Raw genomic sequence first — 12,699 nt, forward strand, 5'->3', positions numbered from 1 at the left:
GGTAAGAGGACAATGGTACAGGGAGCTCATGTACCCTTCAGTTCCCTTCTCGCCCTCAGCTGAAGAAAGGAAACCGGCATATGCGGTAACATGGCCAAAAAAATGGCTTAAATTAGATATTCAGAAAAAAACTCTTCACTGTGAGGGGGGGAAAGGCCGGAACGGCGCTGTCAGGACCTCTGGTTACTTCTCTAATAGGACTTAGTTTTTGTTTTTATTTCTCTGCTTGTTTCTTTCGTTCCGCGGAGCGCGCGGCGGCTCCTCCGTTGGGCTCGCTGAGGAAACGGACGAACGGCCGCGCGCTCCGGCGGCTCGGCAGCGGCAGCAGCGGCAGCAGCGGCAGCAGCGCCTCTCTCGATCGCTTTTCCGCTCCACTTTCCGCTCGCTCTCCGTCCCCTTCTCCCTCTCACACTCACACTCACTCTACTGCCGTCCCGTGCCGTGCCGTCCCTCTCAGCCTCTCCCAGCCCGGCTTATGCCGCGTCCCGCAAGGCGCCCGTGGGCGAGTCGGCCCCCGGCCCGCCCCTGTCGGGCCTGCCGCGGTCCCACCTCCGCCAGGTTCTCTCCGCACTGCTTGTGGCGCCTCTGGAAGAGTTTCTGGAAGAGTTCCTCGCTCTGGTGGTGGCGGAGCGGCACCGTCTTTTGGCTCCGCCTGGTGCGGGCCCTGGCCCGGCCCCGAACGAGGCCCCTCCCAGAGCCGCCCCGCTGCCGCCCGGCTCCCGCCCCGTCGCCGGCAGCTTCCCCGAGCCGAGCCCCGCCGCTCGTCAGCTGGGCCGCCGGGCCCGAGTCGCCGGAGCCCGGAGCGGCTCGGGAAGCAGCAGTGCCCGGGGCGGTCGGGTGCTCCGGGCAGAATGCCGAGAGCGCGGTGCCGCCCGGACGGGCGGAGAAGCCTCCCCTGGAGCAGCTCTACCGACAGGCATACCATTCAGCTGTGCAGACCTGTCTCATTCCTTAAGGATATGTGCCTGAACATAAAGAATTGCTGTGGTAAGGTGAACAGAGAGCTGTAACGTGCAAAGTGAATCTCCTCCTCAACCTCACTTCTAGGAGCAATCATCATAATTTTGAGCAACCACTGAATCATGGCTTGAACAAGAATAGGAATGAACACCCTCGCTATCATTCCACTCATCTCCAGATCTGCAAATCCCACCACCCACGAGCCACTGAAGCCATAATCAAATGCTTCCCTAGGACAAGCAGCTGCCTCAGCATTCGTCGTCTTTTGAAGCAGAACCAGTGTGACAGCAGCAAATTAAACCACCCAACGTCCTGCCCCTACTGACAGCAGCAATTGCAATGTAACTAGTCCCAGTGCTTTTCCATTTCTGATTCACAGGATTATTTAATCCCTAATCACTGCTATCTACAATTACTAAATTCACTGCCACCATTCTTGTCCTAAATTAGTCTACTCAAAATTATTAATCACTATTCTCCCTGATTCAACAGCTCTAGGAGACTGAATTAGACTAAATCAAACACAGGTTTGAAAAATCTTAAGTATTCTCACCTGAGTTGAATAGCCTAATAATAATTATGGCTGTAATAGCCAAACACCCCATACTAACTTTCTACTTCCTTGTAACTGCCACAGTAGTCCTTACTCTCAACACAGAGTTCAAAAACTACCAATGTTAATGGCCTAAAGAACAAAAATATCCACTTACACAATAAAATCCCAGTATTAATCTTAGGCTTCCTAGCAGAATTTCCCCTGCTACCAGGCTTCCTGTTTAAATTACTTACCTTTGAAAAACTTCCTAAGCACACAAAACAGACACAGTCATTGTCATACTCTCACTACTAGGACTGCTTCTCCTCACATAATACTCACCAAACACACTTCCACCACTCCAAGCAAAAGCCCTAACAAAATCCAGAAACCTAAATGATCATATCACTAAAACTAAAAACTAAAACTAAAAACTAGCAAGAAATGAGGCCTAACAATTGAAACTGCAACTCAGAGTTAAGCTTAAATATAACTCTAACATTAATCCTAACAACTGTATCTCCATCCCTAAAAATATTTCAACTAACCCCTCACTTTAAGGTTAAGTCCAACATTTGCCCTAACCCTAAATGTAACCAAAATGACTGTAAATCTAACTCTACCACCTAATGCTATCCCTATAAGCAGTAACCCTGACCCTAAACTCAAAGCTGACTTTATCCTTCATGACTGTAACCCTAACCTTAAGCTCAAGCCTAATCATAATACAAATCCTTCACCTAAAACTTTAACACTGAGCATAACCCTGACTCTCTATTTAGCACTTCATTTAGCACTCTATTTGCACGTAATGACTCTTAAACAAAACCACACACAAAGGGACTGCAAAGGGAAGGTGAAGACTTAAAGAAAGTGCCTCACCAGTACCCTTGGGTCCACAGTCCCTGAAATTTGCAGAATCCTGGGACTAAGGACCACAGAGCTCACTGGGCAGGCAGCCCTGAGTCCCATCAGCATGGGGCTGGACACGGTGCTGGGTGCTTTGTGCCTGGGATTACATACCCAAGTCCTTGAGCAGGGATCCCTGAAGGATGATTTTGGTGATCTCCTCAGTGGCTGGTTAAAATCTTGCCAATCCTTGAGTTTCTTCAGGCAGCAGAACAAACACACTGTTCGTTATGTCTTTTGATCCTGGGCTCTTGATCTGCAGGGCAATGCCCACTGAGAGGTGAGCAACAGGCTCCCAGCTAGAAATTACCTTGTGGGGTATATTGCTCATTCTAAATGGTAAGGCACTAATAATATTCTTGTTGGGAATGCCTCCAGTGGATGGAGGGAAATGTTAATGCATTCCAGTTGTTACTATTTTTTTTCCTTTTCAAAGCTGGTAATGTGGGAAGATGGGTAAGTTGGGTGTGTGCCTCGGGGGGATTTGATTTTCAGTGATAACAGGCAGTGTATTAAATTGTGTTATGTTAATTTTTATATAACACTGTACATTACTGCTTCTTTCACTTTATGTTCCTGACATGGCAGCCTAGTACAGTGCAAAAATTTATCTTTCTTCCAGTCACTGCATCTCCAAAGGACGGTATTTGGAGAGAAGGTCTTCCATTCAGAGACTAGGGTCTCACCACAGACTGCTTCTGGAATCACTGTGTTGTATTTTGGTTCCAGATTGTTGGAATTTGGTTTTCCCTTCCTCCTGGAGAAATCCACAACTTTCTGAATTAATTCTCTATCTTCTTGATATATCTCTGTATCTTCTTGACCTATCAATTTTATAGTTTTAGCAGAGGAGTTGGCAATTTGGTGCAGTTAATTTGCTTTCCCATCTTTCCCAAGGGCTGAGGTGAGCCTGACTGGCCTCATTTCCTGGACTGTCTTTCTTGACAATGGATATATTATCTGCCTTTTCCCAGTCACTGGGAGCATCCCCTCAATGGACATGACCTTTCAAGGATGATGAAAAGTGGTCTTGAGGCATCTGCCAGCACTTTCAGTGCTCTCAGATACACCTGCTGTGGTACAGAATCACAGAATGAGTGTTGTTGGAAGGGACCACAGTGGGTCACCTGGTCCAGCCTCCCTGCTCAAGGAGGGTGGCACAGGAATGACAATTGAAGACACCCTTCTTGTTGTCCTTGACTCCTTGGTCAGTGTCAGGTAGGTAGTTTGACTGGGGCAGTACAAAATGTGCTGTCAAACCCTAACACAGGTGTCCTGTGAGCTCAGGGAGGACAGAAACCTCCCACAGAGCAGAAGAGCAAGGTTTGATCACAACTTTCAGTATAAACTGAATAAAATATAAAAAGTGGATGAGGAGTTGGAGACATGAGTCTCCACATAAGCAGCTTAAGCATCTAGGATGTTCTGCTCAGTCCCCAACAACCTGGGAAATTCAGGTTGCTCCTGCAAGGACTGGTCCCACTGGGGAAGACAAGGCTGTCAGGGCACCCCCACCCCCTGAGGGCCCAGAGAAGTGTCACAGGAAACCCATTGTCACATATGGGGAGCAGGGCTGGGACTTCCACCATGACAGACTCTGCAGGACCAGGAGCTACCAGCTGCAGGGAAGTGGAAAAATCAGTCTTCCCTCATGGTCTGTACTGGCAGGTGCTCCCTGTCCAGCATCCCATAAGAAGCCCACATCCCCCCCAGTTGATATCCAAGGCCTAAGAGCCCTGTACCTCCAAAACAATCCCCAAATCACCCCTCAAGCCCTGAAAGCAGTCCCATATATGCCTTTTGCTGGGCACCAGATGTTACCACTTCCATCAACATGCAAGGATCAACAAGCAGCACCTGGTCCCAGAAACACCAGCCCCACCACTCTGTATGGCCTGGTCCCCTGCCCTCTTTCCCATCCATCCCCATACCCTCACTGTTCCCTGAGCTGCCCAGGCAGGAAAAGCCACTTTGCAGGGCAGACTGTGTGGTCTGGGTGAGGATTCCAAACCCATGCTAACTTCACAAACAACCTCTGGGCTAAGCACATCCAGGTCACATCCTCACTTGAGGATATCCTGCTCTTCCTCCACTCCCCTGTTCCCCACAAACAAGAAGGCAGCTTGTGCTAGAAGAAAACTGTTTATTTTTTTAAACAGAACTTTTTTTCAACCCTTGTTCCTTGGAGTTTTCATATTTTTTTGTAAAGATACATATTATCTGAACAACCTCTGCATATATATATATGTATAGAAAATATAGGTGTGTGCATATATTTATAAACTTAAACAATCCTGCAAACTTGTATCACTCATAGCAGCCCTTCCTGCTTCACAATAGAGAAGAGAACTCCAACAAAGGGCAAAAATGCAACCCCTCTCAACCAGAGGAACCAAACCACATCCAGCTGTGGCTAGAGAGTATCCCACCAGCTCCAGCTGGGAGGCTTTGAGTGTAAATGCAGATTTTTACAGCATTTCTAGACACTGGCCATTGCTAGACAGTACCGTGCTGGGACATGTGCCACCCTCCCCTGTGCCCAGCCCTTGGGGAGAGCACACCAAGGACAAGGTGGCGAGTGGTCCTCACTCTGCAGGTGGGCTGTGACTTTCTACCTCAATTAAATATCTATAGACAGAACTGGAGAAAAGGGAAAAAGGCAAGGAGATGTCTTTCTAAAGGAGGTGGCCACAATAACACAGACCAACTGCCCAGAGCATGTTCCTGCACATTCAAGAGTCACTAAGCAAGAAACCTCCCAGAGGAAATGTTTTGTTCCACCTGAGAGCTCCTCCCTGCCTTTGAGGAAAAACATTAACACAAACTGGTTGAGACTAAGTAGAGGCAGAGGTCCAAGGCAGCAGGCTAGGTGACAGAATACTTGTAGTGTTAGCTACGATAGCTATCATCATCATCAAAGTAAGAATCACAATCTGACTCATTATCAATCATAAAGTTGTCTTCATCAAGGTCATCATCATCATCATCATAGTCTTCCTGCCACTGGGGATCATACTCCTCATCTTCAACCTCCTTGCCACCTTCATCTGTGTTGGGGGAGTCACACAGGATGATACGTTTTTGCCTGTTGAGGAGGAGAGCATAAGAGCAGAGCCTCAGCCTCTGCTGTGAGCATCAGCTGCCACCCAGCCCCACAGCACCCTGCTGTCACTGCCTCAGCATCCCCATCCAAAAAAACTCAAGAGAGCAACTTATATACTGAGTCTGCCAGTGCCAGAGCTTTCTTGATCATAGCTGCATACAAGCAGAGGTTTTGCTGCTTTCCCTACACCACTATGTCACTTAAATTGCTACCTCAAACCACAAAACAGGATGCAAATAATCAGTGTCTGTCACTCTTTTGTATGTCAGTGAGCAGAGGAGAAAATGCTGCTCACCTGCTTTTTGCCTGCACTCACTCACCTTCCCCTAAATGCCAAACCATCCACTAAGAAAACTCACCCTGTACATGCAAGGGCTGAAGCAGGCACATTTGCGAGTTTCAGCTTTCTCTGAACAGCATCTCCTGAAGTCTGGAGCCCAACATGGAAATCCTGTTAGCAGGAAGGAACAGCCAAAAGAGATAGAATCAGTGTGTAATTTGGGGTGTATTTTGTGCTGCAAACCCCCACCCTGCACACACACAATCCTGAGTCTATCTCCTAAGCTGATCAAGCCCTTTAGTTTGCCCACAATCAAATTAGACCAGAGCAAGACAAGCCACAAACAGCCAGGAGGCCTTCACCTGTGTGGAGTGCCTGAGAATTGCAAAGAGACGCTCCTTGATCTGCCGCACCAACTCCAAACTCACGTGGAAATGTTCTGCTTTCAGGAGCTGAAGGGAAGTGGCCAAGTCCTGGTACTGCAGCAGGGTTTCCTCTGCAATTCAAGGCCAACAAAGTCATGCTGCATCCCACACTTTTGAGCAGAGACTAAGTCCTTGGCTCTGACTGTGAAGCCAGCCATAGCTGCTTAGATCTCCTGTGCATGTGCATTCCTCTTTCAGAACAGAACACGTTGCTCTTTACTGCATCAATCTCCACTGGCAGCCAAACTGTTCCAGTGGACTCCCTCAGAAATGACATCAAGAAGGCAAAAATGGGCTGGGAGAAGTGAGGCCAGCTGGGTGCTGGTATATGTGCCACTGCCCCACTGCAGAGCTGCTGTTCTTTGACTACAGCTGGAAATGCTAGGCACAACTTCAAAGAGGCTGCAGGACTTACCCAGAAGGATCTGCAGAGCATTAGTGAGCAGCTCCAGACTCTCAGTCTGCTGTTCCACAATATCCATGCTCTCAGTGTCCTGGTTATAGTAGCTGTAAACACAGGAGTAGGCCAGCACCTGGAAAAGTACAGATCATGTTGTTATGCACTCTCCTTCAGCTTCAGAGTGGGCAAGAAGGGAGCAGCATCAAACCCTTCCAAACATCATTATTATCAGTGGCCTCTGGCCATAGCCCAGTGACCCCCTATGACAAGCAACAGCAGCACCAGACTAACTAGAGCTACTGGCAGGATTGGAAACGAATGTGCAATTATTTTATACTGAAATCTAAAATAACTGATTATTCCCACCTGCAAACCAGGAACACAGGAACACAGACTGTAAATGCATAATAAGTGTGACAGACCATCAGGCAGAGTCAAACTCATCAGCACAAAGGACTAGACAATGCTGGTGCAGCCCAGGATGAACAAAAGTGGCAGTGAACTAAGAGAACGGACCCCAAGGGAAGCAGGCATAGTGCTGTACAGCACAAAGAGCCCACAACAAAGGCATTTCATCAAGTGGCAAACTCCAGTTATGAATGAATGACTCCTAAAGCCATATAGGCACCCAGCAGGGAATGAGATCACTGTTTTCATTTAAAGGAATGGGCCAGAAAATCCAGTAGCAGCAGCAACAAGGAACAGTGATGTGTACCCCAGAAAACTCAGGGGCTACCACACTGAGAAGACAATAGGGTCAGGCACCCTTGTCTCACATGCCTCTCTCAAAATCAAGCCTACCTGCAAAACCAAGGTGAATATGCAAAGCCAGTACTGCAAAGACAATTCCCACCTCCTGCCAATGTTTCAGGACAGAGCAGGAATTACAGGCCTAAGGCATCACAGGCTTACTGCACACACACAGTGGCTGCACTACAAATAATTTTTAATGTGGCTATGAGGACATGCAGTAGGTAACTCACTGCTTCCAAAATATCTACAGTTCATGAAATGAAGTTAAGAAAATCGTAACATGAGCATCAAGAGGAACTTCCTGACTGTAACACAGGATCAGGAGAGCTTTCCAAGTACCTTCACCGGGGCATTTCTAATAGCAAGGGACCAAACCCAGTGGAAGAAAATCCAAAATGTAGGCTTTGTGTTGATTCCATGGTGTCAGCTTGAGCTGAGCTCCAAATCCTATGACCTGACTGTAAGGAACACTGCAAACAGAGCTCAACTCAGACTCAAAGCATGGAAGGACTGACATGAGGTCTTCCCCTGTTCTGATGCTACTCCTCCCCTCAAGCTTTCTCTGTCTCTTGTTGTTTGGAGAAGAACAAGGTTGGTGTCTCTTCACTTTAAGAAAGGCATGAAACACACCAACAGAATTAAGTCTAAACCTCAGCAAGACTATATTACACAGCCTTACCTTCCGTGCCTGTTCTAGCACTTTGCAGGCATCAAGAACAAAGGTCAAGTTCCTAATTTTTGGCATCTCTCTGATGGAAGAAATACTGTTCCTCAGACTTACAGCAAATTCCTGCAATAACCAAAGGAGGGGGGAAAAAGTAAACATCACTGTCCAGCTCCACGAGATTGAAAAAACAGCACCTTCCACACAAATAATTGCTAAACATTCTGAAGTGCCATCCCAGAAAATGCAGGCAGCAGCAAAGCATTTCATGCATACAACTATGAAATTTCCACTGTGCCATCACTTCAATCTTTTTACAGCACCTCAGCTCTGAGCCTTCAGTCACTATTCTTTCCAACTCCTGCACCACTCTGAGCCCCTGGGCACCTCAAATCAGGTGCTCAGTTTCCACAACAAACTGAATAGAAGAAAGCAGCCAAGGATTACTCCTTAATCCCAGAGCCAGGGCAAAATGATCATCCAGTGATCCCCACCTGGATGTGAAGCCTGCTTCTAAGCAGAGAAGACCCTGCCACCACAGAAAGTGCCCTGCTCACCAGGGCTGAGCAGCAGCCAGCATCTGCAAAGGAAGGAGGAGGCCTTACCCTTGCATGGTGATGAAAGGTGCATCTCTCATTGTAATCCTGGAAACGCTTCTCCTGCCAAGCTGCTTTACTCACCTGAAAGGAAAGGTACGGGAACTTGTAGCAATTTCCCTCAAGTACCAGGGCCACCTGGAAATGCTGTATTACTGGCAAATTCACAAAGCCCAGAGTAAAGGGCCCAAGTGGAGATCCTTGCCATCTCTAAGAGGCTACAGGGGCCTCTGAACACAAGCATGAACCAAGGAGATACAGCAAGCCACTCACCATAGCAGAGCAGTTGTAATAATCCTTGTGATTCGGCCTCCAGGGCTTGAGGCAGCGCCAGCAGAAGCCGTGATTACACTTGGCACATGTCATACTGCAGAAGGACAGTGGGAATCAGCCCTGACAGCCACTTGCAGACAGCTCCTGACAGTGCTCCCCTACACCACAGCCAGGGACTGTGCCACCCAGTCACAAACACAGTAGCAAACAAAATTGTATACTCACTGCAGGCACCCCTCGTTTTTCTCTATCTGAGCCTGGCAGTTTGGGCAGTGCTTTGAAATGAGCTTAGCCAGATGTTTGCTTTGGGCTTCACTTGTCATTCCCTCATAGTATCCACCATCATCTACCCACCGAGACATGTGGCTGCAGCTGGCAGGATAATGGGCCTGAGAGAGAGAAAAAGACTATCAGTCAATCACACAAAAGCAGAAGGGTGTGTGCCAAACCTGAGACATTACAGCCTGTGATCCAGCTCAGCCTCACCTCTGGGAAGTTGCAGTTGAAGCAGGATATCCAGGAGCACTTGGAACAGGCTGCTCCATAACCAAGTCCATCCTTAAGGAGGATCTGATCACAGCCCTGAGGGTTGGTGCACCATGTCAGGTTGGAGCAACACTCAACATAGTGTCTGAGGAGGGCTTTTTCGTACTGTAATGAGAAACCAGGAAGGAGATTTGAGCCTGAGAAGCTGCATGGTTTAGGTCTTAAAAGCAGGTCTGGTGCTCTGGGCTATGCATCTCACCAAACAGCTGCTCAGACAAACAAACACAGCACTCAAACAACAAAACAGCACTCAGTCAGTTTACTCTTTCATTCCCTCTGTGTTCATTTTTCTATCCTCCCTGTGTTGTACCTGGAAGCTGTTTAATTTCAGAGAATTGCTGAGGTTGGAAGACATTTCTAGGAATAAAACCTGATCCAACCTCTCCAGCTTAAAGCAGAAGTGTGTCCAGTTGGATTTGGAATATACCCAAGCAGAGAGAGACTACAAACCTCTCTGCCAAAACTGGTCCCATATCTCACTACCCTTACTATTGGAAAAAACAAAACAAACCCAACCTCAACAACCAGATTCCTTATATTTATATATAATTTCAGCATTAGATCTTCATACAATAATCTAGTTATTTTGAGGTCACAATTGGACCAGAGACCTCAATAGATTATTGCAACCCAAAATATTCTATGAGTGTATGTGTGACTCTGTATCAGACATGAACACTCCAGCCACACCACTTACTGATCAAAAGGAAAACATAACATTTCAGTGAGAGCACCATAGCAACTTGCTATTTATGTCCACCTGCAATAATTATTTCTTTTTATAAAACAGTCACAGCAAGAGGCTACTAAATCCTGCTTTCAGACAGGTGTGACTATGGGATTTGCAAAGGCAGCAAGGACTAATTGTCCATATATATGCACCAATTCTCCAAACACTTAGTATAAAAAACAAGACAAAAGATAGACCTGTCAAACAACAGAGCAGAGGAAGAGAGACTGTTCTGCCCAGCAATTAACAGAGTCTGTCATGTGACAGCTACAGCTCTGCCATTAGGTGGGGAGAGCATTCAACTCTAAAAACTGAAAGAACAGAAAAAGTAGCTTCTGCTTTAGAACAAGCAGCTACTGCTGCAGCCTGATGACCATGCCCTAAGGTAAGCAGAACTCAGAAAGCCTGGTTTAGAGACATCTGTAGACTCACACAGACTCAGAAGATTAAGTCTGATGTGGTAATTCCTGCCAGCTTCACAAAAACCTGAACTGCTCAAAGCCAGACTGATGAAGAGAAAGGACATAGAGGTCACTGATCCAGCAGTAAAATGAAATTCCTCATGTTTTTATCTGGCCTTGATTTTTATAATATTATTACTACTATTAATTATTATTATTTAATTGCTGCCAGCACACCAGTAGAGGATATTTGTCATGAGCTGCTACCACGGCTCTCATCTAGTCCTGAACTAACGATGTCCCTGAAATGTTGCTTGCTAGAGATATGTTTAGAGGAAATACCACTGTGCTCTTTTGTTGATGTTATGTTTTCTAGAACAGCTGGTATTGACCATAATCAGAGAAAACAGACAAAATCTGGCTGGCCACCATTATCATGCTGCCAGTCTTGGTAACAGGAAGGGGAAAAGCAGTAACAAAATTATCTGATAGTGCTGACCAAAATGTAAGAGAGCTTGGACACCCAGCAACCACCCCTCCTGCTTCACCTTGGCTATAATCTCCTGGGAGGACACGATGAAGTAGATGAAGGCGGTGGTCGGCTGAGCACGGCACTCGGATATGGGACAGGTGCAGTTGACAACCATGTTCTGCTCAATGCGAGTTGTGAGATATTCCCTCCAACAGGGCTGCCAGGGCACAGGAGGAGACATCAGACCTCAACACAGCCGTGTGACCCTGGAAGCCCTCCCCACCCAGCAGACGGTGCACAAAACCCCACAGATCACGGGTAAGTATCCCAAAGCAGAAAAGTGGGAATAAACAAACCAGGAGTGAAGGATCACAACAAAAAAGTGAGCTGAGAAAAGAGACTGGATAAGCTCTGAAAAATTCCCTGATAACACCTTCAGACAAAGAACAGCAGCTCCAAGTAGACAGCAGCAATTCCCGGTCAAGTAGCAGGAACCAAAGGCCCCAGGACCTTCACCTTGCAACAGTAGTGCATGCAGCAAAGGGTTGGAGGCTTCTCAGTGGGACACAGCTGGCTCACACAGACTGGGCAGTGCACTCCAGGACTTGGGGGAGGCTGGACATTCTGCACTTGCAGCCCTGAGGAGATGAACAGGGCCTCACGGTTCTCCACATAGCACTGGATTAGGAAATCCACATTCCACCTACAGTGCATGAGGAGGTGCTGAGCAACATCATCCGGTATGCTCAGAGTATCCTGGACCTGCTGTACTGTCTGGCTCATGAGCAGCTTTGCCTCCTCTGGACTGAGGGTGTGCCCCATTGGCACCTGCAGCATTGCCATGAGATATTCTTCCGCACTGTCTGTGCCAGGATTCCACCTGACATGGAGAAACGTGTCATGTTCACGCAGGGTGGAGATGCACCCCCCTCCAAACCTGCTGACATGCACCCCTACCAATGCAGGCTGTCTCTGCTGTCCTCCTCCAGAGATGCATGGGCTGGCCTGCACTGGAAAGTCATCTGTGCTTGGCCACCAAGAGGTGTTGTGGCTTCAGCAGAGATGTATTCCAAGACATGAGGCCTCCCCTCCTGGCGCTGGAGATAGCCCTGGTTCAGCAGGTGCAGGATGCAGGACAGCACGTCCACGCTGTGGCAGCAGAAGCTCAGGAACTGCACCCCTGGCCCCAACTCGCCCTTCTGACAGGCATCGATCACCTGCAGCAGCAAGGGAGCCCCACTGCAGTGGCTGCAGCCCCCGCGCAGCCCCTGTGCCCCCTCTGTGCCCCCCCCCTTACCCTGAACACCAGATTGTCGATGTGCAGCTGCTTCTCCAGCTTGAGGATGCGGGTGATGAGGCAGCACAGGACGTTCCTCTTCCTTTCCAGGGCGCTCACCTCGGCCCTCTCTGTCCGCAGGTACCTCTGCTGGGGCAGCAGCCTCAGCTGGCGGCCGGAGCTCTGGGCCAGGGCTGCCTGGTTCAGCCGCAGTGCACCTGGAGCCAGCACCCAACCCGGGCTCAGCCAAGCCTCGAGCTGGGCCTGAAGGAGCCCCAGGACACAATGTGTGGCTGGGGGACCCAAGCTTGGCCCCCTATGGCTGCCTGCACCCCTGGCCACCCCAGCCCTGTCCCCCACGTGTGGCCCCAAGCCA

The 12,699-nt window shown here is 48.4% G+C and overlaps 1 protein-coding gene across 1 annotated transcript in view; it reads right to left on the reverse strand.

Annotated features, from left to right (window-relative positions):
• Positions 1 to 4,527: 4,527 nt before the first annotated feature.
• LOC107201230 (cullin-9-like) overlaps positions 4,528 to 12,699 on the reverse strand; it is an 8,825-nt gene continuing 653 nt past the window's right edge. The window contains exons 3-15 of the mRNA XM_015620413.2: positions 12,345 to 12,672; positions 12,005 to 12,264; positions 11,564 to 11,927; positions 11,124 to 11,264; positions 9,385 to 9,549; positions 9,124 to 9,287; positions 8,899 to 8,992; positions 8,635 to 8,709; positions 8,045 to 8,155; positions 6,628 to 6,745; positions 6,150 to 6,283; positions 5,867 to 5,958; positions 4,528 to 5,489 (exon numbers count right to left, since the gene is read on the reverse strand). Of these exons, the coding sequence (XP_015475899.1) occupies positions 5,294 to 5,489; positions 5,867 to 5,958; positions 6,150 to 6,283; positions 6,628 to 6,745; positions 8,045 to 8,155; positions 8,635 to 8,709; positions 8,899 to 8,992; positions 9,124 to 9,287; positions 9,385 to 9,549; positions 11,124 to 11,264; positions 11,564 to 11,927; positions 12,005 to 12,264; positions 12,345 to 12,672 (2,242 nt within the window). The 3' untranslated portion in view covers positions 4,528 to 5,293. The remainder of the gene's footprint in view (positions 5,490 to 5,866; positions 5,959 to 6,149; positions 6,284 to 6,627; positions 6,746 to 8,044; positions 8,156 to 8,634; positions 8,710 to 8,898; positions 8,993 to 9,123; positions 9,288 to 9,384; positions 9,550 to 11,123; positions 11,265 to 11,563; positions 11,928 to 12,004; positions 12,265 to 12,344; positions 12,673 to 12,699) is intronic.

Source organism: Parus major, chromosome 3 (genome assembly GCF_001522545.3).
Source record: "Parus major isolate Abel chromosome 3, Parus_major1.1, whole genome shotgun sequence".
Taxonomy (NCBI): Eukaryota; Metazoa; Chordata; class Aves; order Passeriformes; family Paridae; genus Parus; species Parus major.